Genomic DNA, 18279 nt, shown 5'->3' with positions numbered 1-18279 from the left:
TTCTATCAGACATGAACCGAACAGGCTGATAGCGTCCTCCTGCTGGGGTAAGAACCTATTCCCTCAGGATGAAGTTAATAAAGTTCTTCAGGACGCTGCGGGGGCAAACCAAAATTTGCAAGTAAGGTGGGGCCTCACGACCAAAAGGAAGATCGAATCCCACAAACAAACTTTCTTCAAGAAAAAGCAGAGATTTACCCCTTACAAGACGAACCGGGGTCACTACCACCAATCGTCAGTCCCCCACACGTCAACACAATCTTCCTCTGCTTCGACTTCTCAGCAACTGGCTCCCCCTCAACAGGTGGTCTACCTCACTGCTCCCCCAGGTACACAACCCAACCCCACTTGGATGTCCTCTCCTGCATACAACCCTACCTACGAATCCTCCGGTTCCTTTCGTGGACACCAGAGAGGAAGCTACAGAGGTAGAGGACAGTTCCGCCATCGAGGCGGACCTAGAGCAAGGGGTGCTCGTGGAGGGAAGGGACCTAGATTCACTCCCTCGCAATGATGTGTTCCCGGTAGGGGGGAGACTTTATCACTTTCGAGACCATTGGACCTTCAGTCCATGGGCTCACAGCATAATATCCAAAGGCTTGGGTTGGAAATGGTCACAGGGATCTCCTCCTCCACCAGTGACCTTCTTCCAGAGACCCACTCCCATCCTGAAAGAGTACACCACAGAGTTACTCAAGAAGAAAGCAATCAAACGAGTTCGATCACTGAAATTCCAGGGCCGCCTGTTTACAGTTCCAAAGAAAGACTCGTCGGCATTGAGAGTAGTTCTAGACTTGTCAAAACTAAACTCTTACATTCTCTGCGACAAGTTCCGTATGCTGACTATCTCTCAGGTACGGACCTTACTTCCCCGTGGGGCCGTCACCACCTCTATCGATCTTACCGACGCCTATTATCATGTGCCAGTAGCTCGAAACTTCTCTCCTTACCTAGGCTTCCGTCTAGGCAAGAAAGCCTTTGCGTTCAAAGTCATGCCCTTCGGTCTCAGCATTGCTGCCAGGATATTCACGAAACTGGGAGAGACAGTGCTCGAGCAACTCAGGAACCAAGGGATACAGATCATCGCCTATCTGGATGATTGGCTCATTTGGGCTCGGTCGAACCGGGAATGCAACAGAGCTACGACGAAGGTAATTCAATTTCTCGCCAAACTGGGATTCCAAGTCAATCTCCAAAAGTCTCGCCTACAACCATCAAGCCACTTCGAATGGTTAGGCATCCGGTGGGACCTTTCAAAGCACAGGCTCTCCCTTCCTCCCAAAAAGGTAAGGTAGATAGCTTCCAAGATCAGGAACTTTCTCAAACACAAACAGGTGTCCAGAAGAGCTTTAGAAAGAATCCTCGGCCTTCTCCAATTTGCCTCAGTAACCGATCTCCTATTAAAAGCCAAACTCAAAGACATCAATCGAGTTTGGAGAAAGAGAGCTACAATACCTTTAAGAGACAAGATCTCAAAGATCCCGTCTTAAAAATGAGACTACGCCCATGGTCCGAACCGAGGAACCTCTCCAAATCGGTTCCTCTGCAATTCCCCCCTCCACAAGTGACACTTCATACAGACGCGTCTCTGAGTGGCTGGGGGGGTTACTTCCAACATCAGATGTTTCAGGGCTCTTGGTCACCCGCCATGAAACAGTTCCATATCAATGTTCTCGAAGCCATGGCAGTGTTCTTGACCCTGAAGAGAATCTCTCCTCCGAGGTCGTCCCACATCAGAGTAGTCTCAGACAGCACAGCCGTAGTACACTGCATCAACAGAGGAGGATCCAAGTCACCCAACCTGAATCAGATCCTGGTCACTATCTTCGCCTTGGCAGCAGACAAGAACTGGTTCCTGTCAGCAACTCACCTAGCAGGAGTCCAGAATGTGATAGCGGACTCACTATCCAGGACAAAACCACTGGAATCAGAATGGTCCCTAGACATAAATTCCTTCTGGTGGATACTCGGGCTGGTTCCGGGCCTCCAGGTAGATCTATTCGCGCCTCAACTGAATCACAAACTTCCCTGTTATGTGACCCCAAACCTGGACCCTCAGGCTTATGCCATGGACGCATTAACCCTGGATTGGAACCATTGGAAGAAGATTTACCTATTCCCTCCAGTGAATCTTCTAATGAAAGTTTTACACAAATTACGCTCCTTCCAAGGGGCAGTGGCTTTAGTAGCACCTCACTGGCCAAAAAGCAGTTGGTTTCCTCTCCTCCTCGAGTTGAAACTCCGTCCCTTCCGGATCCCATTCCCCAAACTGACCCAAGTAGTCCAAACTCGGACTGTGTCAGATTCCTCAAGGATAGCCAAAACCCTAACTTTGTGGACTTCATGAAGTTTGCAGCTCGTAAAGATGCGAACATCGACCCGGAAAATGTCCTCTTTATAGAATCAGACAAAAGGGACTCTACAATTCGTCAATATGATTCGGCCGTTAAGAAACTAGCAGATTTCTTAAAGAATTCAGACCATACTTTTATGACTCCTAATTTAGCCATCTCCTTCTTTAGGTCCATATTTGACAAAGGCCTAGCAGCTAGCACTATAACCACCATCAAGTCAGCTTTGAAGAAGGTCTTCCTTGTTGGGTTTAACATTAACATGGCAGATTCCTATTTCTCATCTATTCCAAAAGCATGAGCTAGGCTTCGACCTTCGGTTCGTCCACAAAAGGTCTCTTGGTCTCTGAACGATGTCCTCAAACTTGCGTCAGACACGGACAACGAATCCTGCTCCTATATCACTCTTCTTAGGAAGACTTTATTTCTAACGGCTTTGGCCTCGGGTGCTAGAATCTCAGAACTAGCAGCTCTCTCACGAAACTCAGAAAAGGGATTTTGACGTAGGAAAAATCTATTTCTGGGCGAAGGACCTGTGCCGCCCAGTGAATAAGCTCCATTTAGCACTTATTCTTAGGTAATTTACTGCTAAATATACCAGAGAAAAATGTAAAGGAGTGCTAGGTTAACTAGCTCGCTCACCTATTGGTGTCGGTATAAAATTGGGCGTATAATCCAGAGGTCCCGCACTATTTAGATTCATCCACGACAGAAACCCCAATAGAGGAGAGCCGTTCAACCTCACTCGGTACTACTAACAATGCATCCGCTCAGAACCCAACTCCTTAGCACCCAAAGTTTGGGGACTCCAAGGGAGAGGAGCTGGGAGGGTTCACTGGGCGGCACAGGTCCTTCGCCCAGAAATAGATTTTTCCTACGTCAAAATCCCTTTTCTGGGCTCGAACCTGTGCCGCCCAGTGAATCTATACAAGAGAAAATGTCACCAAACTTGCAAAATAAAGGAAAAAACATAAGCGTAAGGGAAATACAGGATGCTTTTAATCAGAGATGAGTACCAAAAAACAATTATAAGGGTATCTTAAATATGAACATAAATCCAATAAGGTAGGTATAATAATGCCGTGAGTGATAATATATACAGATACTCAGGAGTATAAAAATTTACAAATATAATAACAGTATTCAGGTGCGAGACCAACGAATACAATAGGGTATAAATGAGGCAGGTAAGAGGGAGAGATAAAGAGACAAGGCATTAACCTGTGAGTTACCTGGGAGTAACTACGCTCCCTGCGGCTACTGTAGAAAATTTTAGGGCTTCCAAATGTTTAAGGTAGTGTTTCTTGAACACTGACGGTGATTTCCACCCTGTATACCTGGAAAGGTCTGTAAAATTCATGTGGTGAAAGAAGTTCACCGAGGTAGCAACCGCCCTGATATCATGTGCAAGAGGAAAAGAGTCAGGGTTAGCTTGTTTAATAAAATACAAAATTTGTTGCCTGATCCCTTTAATAGTAATGGTACCGCCTTGTTCTCTAACGAATAGAGGCCCCGAGGAGTTAGAGGAGGTCCGGGATAAATAAGACCTAAGAGTAGTAACAGGGCACAGAGACGGATCTTGCGTGAGGGGAACAATTTTCCAGGAGGACCATCTGTTTTGAGGGTCTTCGTTCTTAGCCAAAAAGAATTTGTTAGGAGAAAGAAGGACCTCTCCCGAAGGCAGGAAGTCAATATGACCCGGGTCTCTCGACAAGGCTGCCAATTCAGAAATTCTTGCCCCGGAAGCCAAGCTCACCAGGAAAAGTGTTTTCCTGAGAAGGGGAATGTAATCACAAGAACTGTTAATGGTATCAGAAGCCAATTTGAGTACATCATTAAGGAACCAGGTCACCGGGGTAGGACGAGTAACCGGTTTCAGTCTGGCACAAGCTTTCGGAATTGAAGCTAACAAAAGAGTCGGTTAAGTCTATGTTAAAACCCACTAGGAAGATCTTTTTCAGAGCCGATTTAATAGTGGTGATAGTATTGGCTGCCAGACCTGATTCTAATAAAGATCTAAAGAAAGTGACTGTAAGGTTCAAGTTCATACAGTTCACGTCTGAGTCTATTAAAAATTTTGCCAACTTTTTAACTGCAGAGTCATACTGGCGGATGGTGGAATCCCGTTTATCCGATTCTAGGAACAAGGTGTTTTGAGGATCAATATTGGCACCATGCATAGCCGCAAACTTCATAAAGTCCATAAAGTTAGGGCGCTCTGAATGTTTGAGAAAGCGTACACAACGAGTGTTTGTACTATCTGAGACAGAACCGGATTGGGTATCGGGTGAGGGTATAGTCTCAACTCTCGCAGGAGAGGATACCAGTTGCTCTTGGGCCAGTTGGGTGCGACCAAGGCTACTTGTCCCTTGAAGGATCTCAGTTTGTCTAGAACTTTCAGCAAAAGATTCACCGGGGGAAAGAGATAAATCTTTTCCCAGGTGTCCCAATTCTGTGACATGGCGTCTGTGGCGTAAGCCTGAGGGTCTAGATTGGGAGCCACATATACTCTCAATTTGTGGTTGGATTCCGTGGCGAAGAGGTCCACTTGGAGACCGGGACCCTGAGAGAGAATCCACCGAAATGACTTTAGATCGAGTGACCATTCCGATTCTAGAGGGGAGGTCCGGGACAGGGCGTCTGCCACTACATTCCGGACTCCCGCCAGGTGGACAGCTGAAAGATGCCAACGGTTCAAGGCTGCTAGGGAGAATATGGCTACTAGAACATGGTTCAGAGGCCCTGACTTTGACCCGCCTCTGTTGAGGCAGCGGACCACCACTTCGCTGTCGAGGACCAGACGAAGGTGTTGTTTCTTGGGAAGAGCGAGACGTTTCAGGGTTAGAAGAACTGCCATGGCCTCTAGCACATTGATGTGAAATTGGCGGAACAAGGGAGTCCAAAGACCTTGAACTTTCTTGAGCTGAGAATAGCCGCCACAACCTGATAAGGATGCGTCCGTGTGAATGATTAATTTCGGAGGCGGAAATCGAAGGGGAACTGACTTTGACAGACTGTTTGCTCTTGTCCAAGGAAGAAGTCTTTCCCGTAGAATGGGAGGAAGGCGGACTTTCCTGTCCCGGAGCTTCCGGTTCGCCCTCGAACGCCAGACACGATTGATATCTTTCAATTTTGCCTTCAGAAGAAGATCCGTCACTGAGGCAAACTGAAGAGACCCCAGAATCCTCTCTTGGAGTCGTCTGGAACTTACTTTGTCTTTGAGAAAGCGTTTGGTGTTCCTTGCAATCTCTAACCTCTTGGGTCTGGGAAGACACAGAGTATGAGTTATAAGATCCCATTGCAGGCCGAGCCATTGGAACTTCGATTTTGGAAGAAGACGGGACTTCTTGAAGTTGATCTGGAAGCCTAGAGATTGAAGATAATGGATGACTTTGTGAGTGGCTTTTAGGCAATTTTGGGAGGTGTCTGACCAAATGAGCCAGTCGTCCAGATAGGCTACTACTTGAATCCCTTGATTCCTGAGTTCCTGAACAGCGACTTCTGCTAACTTTGTGAAGATCCTTGGGGCGATGTTGAGCCCGAAAGGCATCACCTTGAAGGAGTAACTTTTGTCCCCTAAGCGAAAGCCTAGGTACGGACGGAAGTGTCTCGCTATCGGGACGTGATAATAGGCGTCTGTAAGATCGATAGAGGTGGTGACGGCCCCACGGGGAAGTAAGGTCCGCACCTGCGAGACGGTAAGCATTCGAAACTTGTCGCATTGAATGGACAAGTTGAGAAGGGATAGGTCTAGAATCACTCTTCTCTTGTCCGAATCCTTCTTCGGGACACTGAACAGCCGACCTTGAAACTTCAGGTGTTTCGTTTCTTGTATGGCGTTCTTTTGTAAAAGATCCTGGACAAATTCGACCAGGTCCGGAGTGGAATGTTGACGAAATTTGTTCGGAGGAGGAGGTCCTTGAATCCAACTCCACCCCAGTCCCTTGGAGATGATACTGAACGCCCAGGGACTGAACCTCCATTTGTTGCGGAAGGCATAGAGCCTCCCCCCTACCTGCTGCACCTCAGTATTGGTTTGAGGAGTTGCCTCCACGTCTGCCTCGGAAATTCTTTCCTCTGCGAAAGGCTCTTCCCCTGCCTTTGTTCTGGTTAGAACCACGGTGGTAGCCTCTACCTCTACCATAACTCTGGGAAGAGCTACGAGCCTCGTAAGACTGGTTAAAGGCAGGAGAAGTGGAGGAGGCACCAGAAAGCTGGCTCTTAGGGAGCAGAACGGTGACATAGTCATCCGAAGGAGCCTGAGAGGTGGAAGGCTGTGCAGGGACAACAGGAGATGGGGGAAGAGGCAGCCGGAAGTTGGACGAACCACTCTGCTGTTGCCTGAACTGGGTGGAGGTATATGGACGAAGCTTCTTCCTGGAAAATAATCCAAAACGAGAGCACAACAAAAATGCGGGTTACTGCACAAGGCGTGCTAAAAGGAGTTGGGTTCTGAGCGGATGCATTGTTAGTAGTACCGAGTGAGGTTGAACGGCTCTCCTCTATTGGGGTTTCTGTCGTGGATGAATCTAAATAGTGCGGGACCTCTGGATTATACGCCCAATTTTATACCGACACCAATAGGTGAGCGAGCTAGTTAACCTAGCACTCCTTTACATTTTTCTCTGGTATATTTAGCAGTAAATTACCTAAGAATAAGTGCTAAATGGAGCTTATTCACTGGGCGGCACAGGTTCGAGCCCAGAAAACATAGATTTCCTCCCTTCAGGTGAAGTACTTCTTTCTCCAGACAGAGCTTTCCTAGCTAAAAATGAGGACCCACAAAATAGGTGGTCCCCTTGGAAGATTATTCCTCTTCTCCAAGATACTTCTCTATGTCCAGTCACTACTCTCAGGGCCTTTTTGGCTAGAACTGCCACCTGCTCGTCTGGCCCCTTGTTTATCAGAGAACAAGGAGGTACTATTTCCATTCAAGGCATTAGGCAACAAATCCTATACTTTATTAAACAAGCTAATCCGGGATCATTTCCCCATGCTCATGATATCCGGTCAATAGCTACCTCCATCAATTATTTCCAAAATATGGATTTTGATGACCTTAAAAAGTACACGGGTTGGAAATCTCCTATGGTTTTCAAACGCCACTATCTAAAGAACTTACAGGCCCTTAAATATCCAACGGTTGCAGCTGGGAGCCTCATCTCTCCCCATTGATCTCTTGTTCTTCCTTTCATCCATCTCTCCTCTTCTCCCTCCTACCCGCCACTCGCACCACGACGCCGCTCTCTTTGGTGGTTCGTTAGCCCTAAGTTTGTTACATGTTTAGTTCCTATGGTTATTAACTATTATTGTGTTTACTGTAACTTTAGTGTTGGGTTATTCTTAGCCATGTCAGTTTTGTTGCATATTGTGCTCTGATACTCGGAGGCTTCCTTGTTATCATGTTTATTTAGCCTTACACTCACTATGTCCTTTGGCTAGTTTATGATTTATGCTTACTTACCTTAATATAATATATTGTTTTCCTTACATGGTGTTTATCTCTCTCCTCATTAGGTTACTATTTATTATTGGGCTTGGAAGGCATTCTCTGGTACATTTTCACCGGCCGCCACAGGTCGACCCAGAAAAGGGATTTTGACGAAGGAAAAATCTATTTCTGGGGAGAGACCTGTGGCGCCCGGTGAAACCCTTCCCTGTTATTTTGTACGATCCCACCCTTTCCTTTCCAAGCCATCATGTTCAATACAGAAGGATGTTGTTTAGATGGCGCTCGCGTCGGGCGTCGGTGGCGTGGTTCTGGTAGCGTAGCTGGTGCCTCTGTATCGGCCCATCCCTTTTGACGAAGGAATTAGCTAAATGGAAGACAGCCTGTGAATAGTGGCTTTCACGCGCCCCTGCTTTATACACGACACCCACAAGGTGCTCGCGCGAGGGTAGTAACCTCTGCATTCCATGCTTTTATCTTTCTCTGGTATATTTGGAAGGTTTATATCAGAAAAGTGTAAAGAAGGACCCTTTTCACCGGGCGCCACAGGTCTCTCCCCAGAAATAGATTTTTCCTTCGTCAAAATCCCTTTATTCCGTTGTAAAATATAACATTTTAAGAAAAAATTAAACCAAAATGAATATTATTGTCATTACAGTGATTTGAAAAAAAACTTCTTGTTAGCACTTAAGAGCTCAGTCATAAGGACGAACAACGCAATCTTCAAAGAGTATATAGTGTAATTTAATTTTATCTCTCTCTCTCTCCATGAATACCCTTTTCCAATAGAGTGTGGGAGTCTGCATGATGACTCGCAGAAAAGATTTTTAACAACAAAGATTTATTATTTGAATAGCACCTGATAGTCGTCCATATCCCTCCCTCCTTTCCATTTTTAGTAATGTCACGAGATTAGGGTACGTATATGTCCATGACAAGTCTAATTATATGACGAACTGGTTATAACTAAACATATAGTTAATGTTCCTCCTGTGGTGATATCTATTGGGAAAACTAGGTGTCACAGGGGAGGGGGGGGATAAGAGAGGGGGGAAAATGATCGTTTTTTTCAATTAGAGGTCGGGAAGCTAGTAGCATCGAAGATTAAAGCATGATGACTACCAGTTAAGTATTTAAAAAAGATATTCTATTATTAAAATTCCATTAGATGTAGATAGCTGAAGGACAGACTTTTGATTGTTATGTTATTCTTTCTATAGATCATGGTTAAAATAACTTTTTCATTCATGAGCATGCATAAAAAAAAGATTATATTATGAATTTTTGCAGCCTTGAAAATAACAAATTTGGAATAATTTGTATTTTTCCTAACTATGTAAACCTGGAGCTCTTTACATTAAGAGTATTATTTTGGTAGCTTAAACCAGCCGTTAAAGCTTTTCCACGGTAAAACTACCTTCCGCTGGTTAGTGGCAGGGGTAGTGAGAGTAGACCAACCGCCCCGATAACACCAGCACAGTAAACTTTAAAATTGCGGCAGGACTTCTGGGAGAAGGAGATGGTGGGACCATTATGTATAAAGAGCTTAAGGTTTGTATAGTTGAAAAAATACACAATTTGAAATTTATCATTTGTTCCGGCACTAAATAAAAATCTTACACACTTTACATAGGAGACTCGCCGCATGGTGGGTGGAAGTCCTAAAACCAACGGACTGGAGACTATACCGGGTGATACTCTGTGCTACGCACAATCTGTTTAGAGGGCCCCCTGACACCTCGTGATCCTTCTAGGATGGTAAAATTTAACATGTGACTCGACCAGGTAAGCATAAAATTAAACCTAAACTTTTCACTTAGCTTCGACATTGCCTGAATCCACCTCACTTGGAAAACGGAGACATAACAAATGTATCAGGTTACGCAAAGAGCGTGGTACCCACCTGTAGTTAGAGGAGGTCAGCTTGCAGGGTTCCTTGGATGCTAAGCCCCAAAGAAAAGGGAGAAGGAAATAGGAAGTGGCCAGTCACTCGAAACATTCATTCTAGACATACTCGTGGGTAACATCTGCCCTCAACCAACTGTTACTTGTCCTACAAGGTAACTGTTGTGTTAATTGACCACGTTTTGCACAGCCACCACAAGGCATAAGATAAATGTGTCTAGCTGTCTAGGTTCCTGTGAGTTATATCTTGCAGGTCGTGGGTGGTGAACGTTGTTTGCCGTTTCCACACCCCTGCTTATAACGCTTGTATCACAGAAAAATTCTTCTTAAAATGCCAGGGATGTGCTGACACCCTTGACATTATGGGCACGGGAACGGCAGCTGGAATGAGAATGATCTGATTGAAGGGCTCTTGCAATTACCTGCCTGATCCAGGAAGATATAAAGTTTTTCATGATATTTGTCTTTCTTCTCCCGGGTTCACTCCGAAGGGATCCCCCGATAAATCATTCCAAGGTGTGTTTGTCAGCAACTGTTCATGCCTGCCCGCCAAAGCAGACTAAACATCGGGACAAGCAGAAGGCGAGGTTAAGACAGCCGAGTGCATTCAGAATGTGAGGTTAAGACAGCTGAGTGCGTTCGAGATTCTTTCAGTTCTCGAACTAAAGAGTCTTGGGGGAGGGGGGGAGGGGGGGCAGAATCAACCCATGGAGAGGATGTCTGCTCCCATTGTGAGCCAAACTGCAAGACTTCCTACAACCTCTCCTTGCACGAGGAACCCGTGAGCCCCAAGGAAGGCCACAGAAGATGAACTGCTTCATCAGAGAGAGACTCCCCTAATGTGGCAGCTGGCATTGCTTCACTAGTGGAAGTAACGTAGGTCCCCAACATGTAAGGTCGTCTCGGAGTCACATGAGCTCCACTTGTACTCATCCGACTCCCAGGAGAAGTCAAACAAGCAGAGTCATCATGGAAGGATCGGATCAACAGAGATCATGGCCAGATTTCTTTACCTGGGAGGGCGACCACTCCCAACTCAGCTGACAAGGATACTCCTGTGTGCAGGAGTGACCCCTACATGCAGGGCAGAGATCATGAAGATCCAATCCATCTCCTCTGTTGATATGGAGGTGCCGCAACGGGGCCCTTCATTATCGGGACAAACCCACATACAGTACTTAAAGATCCCATGGGTAGTCACACCTGAAAAAAAAAAAGAAAAAAAATGTATTTTTTTTCTTTGCTTTTAGGACAGTTAATTTTAAATTTTCATTTTGTCAGTTGTTTACCAGTGCTGGTGTGAGGGGGGTGGTTTACCTCCGCTACCACCCTTCACTAACTAGCAGGGGGTAGTTTCATCTTGCAAAAGCTTTAACAGCAGGTTTCAGCTAGCGCCAAAATTATACTCCTATGTAAAGAGTGTAAGGTATGTATTTAGTGCTGAACAATTTATCTTTACCTTATTTAAACTTTTACTTTACTTAGAGTCAAGTCAACATTCAGTTTTCCGGTAGAGTTTCGTATCATAAGTTGAGAAGTTTAGAAAATATATTCAGACATTTCTTGCTACAAATTGTAAAAGTACAAAAATTCTTCCATAAATAATAATTGTTTGAGCATAGTTGAAATATCTTGGTACTTTTTTAAAAATAAAATCATATTAGACTTTAAAAAAAAAAGAAAAACTAGTTTGGAATGCTAACTTTGTAGAATGTTTTTATCATAAAATTGATTTCCACTTTTGTATCTTGGACTCTAAATAACTATAATGCAAATATTTTAAGGGTGCATGAAAAACAACTAAAGCAACATCTTTCAAGATGACTCCATCATTTTTTTAAAGGTCTGATAAAAGTTAACCACTGACAGGAAGAACCTAAGAAAGCTAGTAATTTTCTCTAATCATGGATAATTTTGGGTAATATCTCAACCAAGCCACCCAGAAAAGAATATTTAAGCAAATTTATGGACAAGACAATAGATGCAACAGATGTGTAAGGTTATTTCACTATTAAATTTTTGCCACTGGTATGAACCATTTACACAACACTTTGAAGCAAAAAAATGCTCCTTACCTCGTTCAGGAAGAGGTCTTGCTAGCATGGAGTCATCATCTGAACTTTCTGTAATTTCATACAGTCCTTTTAATAAATACAGGGGTTACATATCATCCTACTAAAACTTTCTTCAACATTTTGAAATGATTAATCTAGGCAAAATGGGCTACAGACTTCTTTCTAAAAGAAGCTGAAAATCTGAAAAATATTAAAATCTAAATCTATTTCTGCTAACGCTATAAAAGTACCTATCCACTTTTAACTACAGTACAATGACATTTTTTTCTTAAATCTATAACCTTTATACTTACCTGGTTTAATATCTTTATACACGCATGGACTGATATTGTTAAGCATGTATGAGCTGTAGATTTAAAAAATCCTACATGAAACATGCTTAGACTATTCCCAGGTAAAGAAACTATTGACTAAATAATTAGTATGGCACAGCTTTGCGCAAGTCATCAGACTTAGACTGGCATTTTACTACTTTACTACAATGCATTTGCTATTGTAAAATAATGATTACTAAGTGCTACTTTCTATAAAATACATATATATTTTTTCTTAAACTATGGGATATATTCTAAACAAAATTACCTTTAAATGCAAGGAAATAAGCTACAATTTAGAAGAATGGATAAAATAAACCTTTTACAAGTTCCCTAAGCATCTCATTGATATTTGAGGGTATGAAAAACTGTGGAATGACATTGAAAATGAGAGAGAATGAATAAGCTGTTAAGCACAAAATTCTTTTTAACTTGGCAAAATCATCTCAAACACTGACAATATACCAATTTTATATAGCCAAAAGCAAGTACAAAACTGTTATGATACATAACAAGATTCACTTCTAGTTCAGGAATCCTTCTAAATTTTATTATGAAATTGTAGAAAAAACATAATATGCATGCTATAATGCATAAAGGAAAATTTAAATAAATTTTATAGACCCAAAGAACTTCTAAAAGACCAAAGATTTATGTATTAAACATGGATACTCAATTTTGGAAAGCATGAAACAAGCAATGTTCATAATCACGCAATAATGGTGTCAACAAGGTCTCTACTTTTTATTATATATAATTTACAGATTCATGGAACTTAGTTTCAAGATTACATTCCAGGAACTCTCAGACTAAATTCAAGAATACCTAAAGAATTCACAAGACCAGGAGTTATGGTGGCTGCCTGCATGTTACATGGCTCGACTAATTTCATCCTATAATTTTATGAAGATTACCATGGTCTAAGACAGGAGAAACTAAGGATTGTGGCCCAAACACAAACAAGGTTTGCATAATCAATATCATATAACTAAATCAATATCATATAGCTAATCTGTTGGGCTCAGAAAGAATTCATAGGTACATAACACAAAAAGAAATATCATGAGAGGCATTGATAAACAATATAGCAGAAAAGTTGGGGAAAAGATGCTTTGATAGTCGGATCAAAGAAAAATCTTGTGGAATGATCTTCCAAATCGGGTAGTAGAATCGGTAGAACTTCAGAAGTTCAAACATGCAGCAAATGTTTTTATGTTGAACAGTCTCTTTGAATTTTATATATGAAATATCTGTTTTGATGTTGTTACTGTTTTTAAAATATTTTATTCTAATTGTTCATTATTTTTCATATTGTTTATTTATTTCCTTATCTCCTTTTCTCTTTGGGCTATTTTTCCTTATTGGAGCACGTATGCTAATAGCATCTTCCTTTTCCAACTAGGGTTGTAGCTTACTTAGTAGTAGTAATAATAATAATAATAATAATAATAATAATAATAATAATAATAATAATAAAAATAATAACAACAACAATAATATCCAAGTATCCCCCAAAATCTTTTAGATATACCCCAGAAAGAGGCTACATTCTTTGGATAAGGTAAAACGTTTCAGCAGCACTGCCCTCATTTTTTTTTGCTCTGGCACTGTCATTCCAACTCGAGCAGCATCAACCATAGTGTGATTTTAAAGAAAGCCTCCAGTATTTGAAACTTTCTCTGCTAGGGTATTAAAAGCAGATTTATATGGCATCAGTAAAACCTCTTTTGGGGTTAGCCAAGGACATGCCTTGAAAGATGGATCCTTGAACCTCCATCGTCAAACGAGAAATGCCAAAAGTTTACCAAATTCCATATCATTGAATGGCAAGTTCTTACTCTTATGCTGAAAAATATTCTACTTCGGCCAAAAGACACATTCATCACATGATCCTAAGGGTTTCCCCACTTAGTCCCTCTCCTCTACATCCATGAAAGAAGCCACCTCCCCTCCACAACAGAACCCGGGATACTGGAATTGGTTCGTATGGAAAAGCTCCCATCCTAACCTAAAGGCCCAGCCACAGCTGAATCCACTGGACTACAAGGAAGAGTCCACACAATAGCCTTAATATAAAGATGGTAACCCAAAGGCCCAGTCACAGCTGAATCCAAAGGCTGGAGCAGAAAGAAAGTAGATGGCGGGCCAAAACTCCACGGAAAGGCTGTATCTTAGTGGGCAGACCGTAGAGGGAGCAGATCGAAACATACCTTATCCTGGTGTACCCTTAACCTCCCTAGTAGAACCGAAGGTTGGATCCAACCTAGAAAGCAGCATAGCCATGGGGGTGTGGGGGCTCCTGAGGGATACCTCTTTGGAACGACTGAAACCTCATCTGCAGAACCCCGCAGTAGAGTGCCTCCTTTTCAGAGTCGAGGTCATCCTATGATCCAAAATTTTTTACCTTGGTAGTAGGTTAACCAGAGCATTAACCACCCATTACGATACTACTGCTAGAGTGTTATTGGGTCATTTGACTGTCTAGTCAATTCTATACAGGATCCCTCTCTCTGGTTACAGCTCATTTTTCCTTTGCCTACACGTACATCGAATAATCTGGCCTATTCTTTTCCCATTTTCCTCTGTCCTCATGTACCTGAAAACACTGAGATCACCAAAAAATTCCTCTTTGTTCAAGGGGTTAACTACTGAACTGTATTGTTCAATACCTACTTTTCTCTTGGTAAAGCTAGAAGAGACTAGCTATGGTAGGCAGCTCTTCTAAGAGGACACTCCAAAATCAAACCACTATTCTCTACTCTTTGGTAGTGCCATAGCCTCGGTACCATGACCTTCTACTGTCTTGGCGTAAAGTCCTCTCTGCTCGAGGATACATTCAGGAACACTTATTTATCTTTTTTCTCTTCTTGTTTTTTCAAAGTTTTATAGTTTATATATGAAAGATTTGTTTTAATGTTTTAATATTTTAATTGCTCATTGCTTCTCTTGTATTTTATTTATTTCCTTACCTCACTGGGCTATTTGTCCCTATTGTAGCCCATGAGCTTATAGCATCTTCCTTTTCCAACCTAGGTTGTAGTTTAGTTAGTACTAATAATGATAATAATAATAACAATAATAATAAAAGGAGCCTTGCCATCAAGACCCCACTTCCCCAATCCCTAACTGCTATACTGTATCTTGAATTGCAGAGCAGATAAGATCAATGAGATTCTTGCAGGGTAAATAAATACTCAGCAGATCCATTGACCTTAGCAAATCCTTTCACTCACATTGACAGGAGGAGAAATACAGCCTTATCTTTAAAACCTTTCACTATTGGATCATTATTACAACCAGAATGGATCAACTCCAAACGAATAGATTAATTGACAGAGTCCAAAGCCCTGCTTCAATAAAAAACAGTCACTATGGTAGAGACAACATTCATGGCCCCACATAGGGTTGGCCTTGGGATCGCATCGAACCCGGACGCACTTGATTTTACTTTCATCTAAGATAAAAAAAATTAATTGAAAACCCTAAATATTTCTATACAACTGAGGAGAGAGGTAGTATCAGAACTTGCCTTTAACAATTTTTTAGGAACATTTTAATAAGGTTTAAAAAGAATATGATATGCATCAACATAAATATGACTTATTTATTTTGTTCATCCTTATCTTCCTGAAAGAAGGATAAATTGAAATTAAGTCCCTCCTACCCCATTCGTTTATAACTGGTATAGAAGCTGATGCTCATTTGAAGGTTTAAAGGCCGCTCAAGAATGGCAGAGAGAAGGGACAGAGACACTGTCCTATCAAGCAGGATAATGCTCTAGAGACTGATCATGCATACATATGATCAACACCCAAGTCCCTCTTCACCCAAGCTAGGACCAAGGAGGGACAGGCAATGGCTGCTGATGACTCGGCTGATAGACCTACAGGCTCTCCCAAAACACACATCTTTAGCTCACAAGGATTGTTGGTCGCAGTGACCAAAGGAACTAACAAGTTTGAGTGGGACTCGAACCCCAGTCTGGCGATCACCAGTCAGGCGCATGACCACAAAGGCCACCACAGATTTCTGGGTCAAGGCAAAACCTTCTTTTGTTTATCTTCCCTGTCTTTTGCTGTGTTTTAGCTAAATGTAAATAATCAGACATAAACTCCAATGGGTAATTAAGGAGCAAGTTAGTCCTTAAAACATTTAAAATAAGTACAGATGTGAATACAGACAGCCCTTGCTCTTTGCGGGGGTTAGGTAATAGAGACAAGCGTGAAGAACGAGAATCCGCAAATACTTGCTGCCCTAGGGTGGGATAACTCCTAACCCCACCAACTCACTGTCCATTGTCTAACGCGCGGTCGATTAACACACTAATTACTGCCTAATATCATTTTTACTTGGTTTCTATGACAGTATAAGTATTTTTTAATTGAATGAAGCTATTTCAGAAAGTGCACAGTACATGGGGACGTACTGGACACAGTAACGCTATGTTAAAGTACAGTAAAGTACAGCACGTAACATTACAGTAGTCATTGGAACACACAAATCAACATAATATTGTTGTTCATATCTAATATAAGTCGATGATACTGTAGTGTATATTATTGTAATATATGTACAGTACTATCACTGAAGTATAGATTAATTGTAATGTAAGTGTTTGCTGTTTTCAGTTCGGACGACTCGCACTGTTTGACAACTCACCGCACACGTAGCCTACATATATATATTGTAGAGTACAGTACATGTAGTAATTTACGTACAGTATTGTACAGTATACTGTAGTTAATAAACAATACTATATATTACTGTAATACTGTACTGTACAATACATATACGATACTGTATTCAAGATTAACTAAAGGTACATATTTTACACAAAGATCATTAACAGTTTCCTTATGAAGTTCCTTGCAGAAGTCTTGAATTTAAAATTAACTAAGTGTACATATTTTATACCAAGATCATTAACAGTTTCCATATGAAGTTCCTTACAGAAGTCTTGAAGCATAACGCAACTCCTGATGCGTCGTCTCTAGCGCAGTAATATAGGAAATCCCACTCCTGTATAGTGTTTATATTTACTGGGTAATGTACTGTAGATGTATGTACTACTGTATACAAATGCATCATTATTTTACATGAAAACGTGATTCTGCTAAAAAAGAACTGAAGCGGGAGATGCACACACGAGGAGAGACAATGCAAGACCGAGGCTAAGTCAGCGTGAGATGGGATGATGTTGTGCTGGGCAGAGAGAGAAGTGTCGCGAAGCAAGCTGGGTGCAAAGGAGTGCGGGCTGTTTGAAAGTGTCGCACCACGAGAGTACTTACGAACCTGTGAATATGTGATTTTTTATTTAATAGATTATATGGTTCTCTGTTTTGCAAATGTGCCAAATCGCAAAGAATGAACCTGCAAAAAGCAAGGGCGGAAAGTACCCACTTAAGCCGACAGGAGCTTGTTCCCCCTGTTTTCTGCACAAAACCTGTACTTTACAAATTTGGGAGTCATCCCTCATTATTCTACAGGGAAGTGACCAAAGCAAACCTTACATGCTACTAATATTGCACAATACAAAACAAAGATAATTGCTTCTGGCCAAGGCTACAGTAATTAGAATAAAGATAAACCAAACTGGTATCAATTGGTAGTGAAGACTATTTACTAGCTCGTCCGATACACCAGCGCTTCTTTACTACGGGAATGAAGTTCACAAACATCATGCCGAACATTTTTATTTAATTTATTATTTCAACTGAAGCTCCTTTTAGAATGATTATCACGTGAATTCCAGGAAGTCTCACTGAGATAATCCTATTTTGTTGCTGTGCTTTTAGCGAAATGCCATGGTCTCATGTCTTTCTAATGAATCCATGAAATATTTGAATATAATTCTGAATCATAAAGCCTTTAAGTTTCAATCAGTCAGTCCTCTGTTGGAAAGCAAATGTAATTTTTCCTACAAACAAATTGAGTGCCTTCTTTTCAATCCCATTGATTTTTCACAGGTAACTGGCTAGATAACACAAGAACTGAGGCACCAGGATGCTGAAGACCTAATAATCCTGAAGTACATGCTTAGGGCTGCTGTTTAAAGCCTTTATTCTTTATTCTGCAGAACACTAATATGTCTACGGTTTCTTTGACATATACTGGGTTATAATTCAAGTAATAGTTTTGTATGAGAAAAATGAATTCTTATTCAATATCATCATCATCTCCTATGC

General features: G+C 41.8%; 1 protein-coding gene across 10 annotated transcripts in view; it reads right to left on the bottom strand.

The window, feature by feature from the left end:
- The window catches only part of LOC137629559 (dystrobrevin beta-like), a 517572-nt gene that overhangs the window by 122629 nt on the left and 376664 nt on the right, over positions 1-18279 (bottom strand). For 9 of the 10 annotated variants that reach the window (XR_011041536.1, XM_068360996.1, XM_068360991.1 and 6 more), the window contains one exon: positions 11781-11828. The exons of the other annotated variant lie outside the window; for it this stretch is intronic. Coding sequence is in view for 8 of the 9 variants with exons in the window: in XM_068360996.1 (XP_068217097.1) it covers positions 11781-11828 (48 nt within the window). In the remaining variant the exon portion in view is untranslated. The remainder of the gene's footprint in view (positions 1-11780; positions 11829-18279) is intronic. 10 annotated transcript variants of the gene reach the window in all.

Source organism: Palaemon carinicauda, chromosome 37 (assembly GCF_036898095.1).
Source record: "Palaemon carinicauda isolate YSFRI2023 chromosome 37, ASM3689809v2, whole genome shotgun sequence".
Classification (NCBI taxonomy): Eukaryota; Metazoa; Arthropoda; class Malacostraca; order Decapoda; family Palaemonidae; genus Palaemon; species Palaemon carinicauda.
Note: the sequence above shows the minus strand (reverse complement) of the source record. Positions and strands in the feature narration are given on the sequence as shown.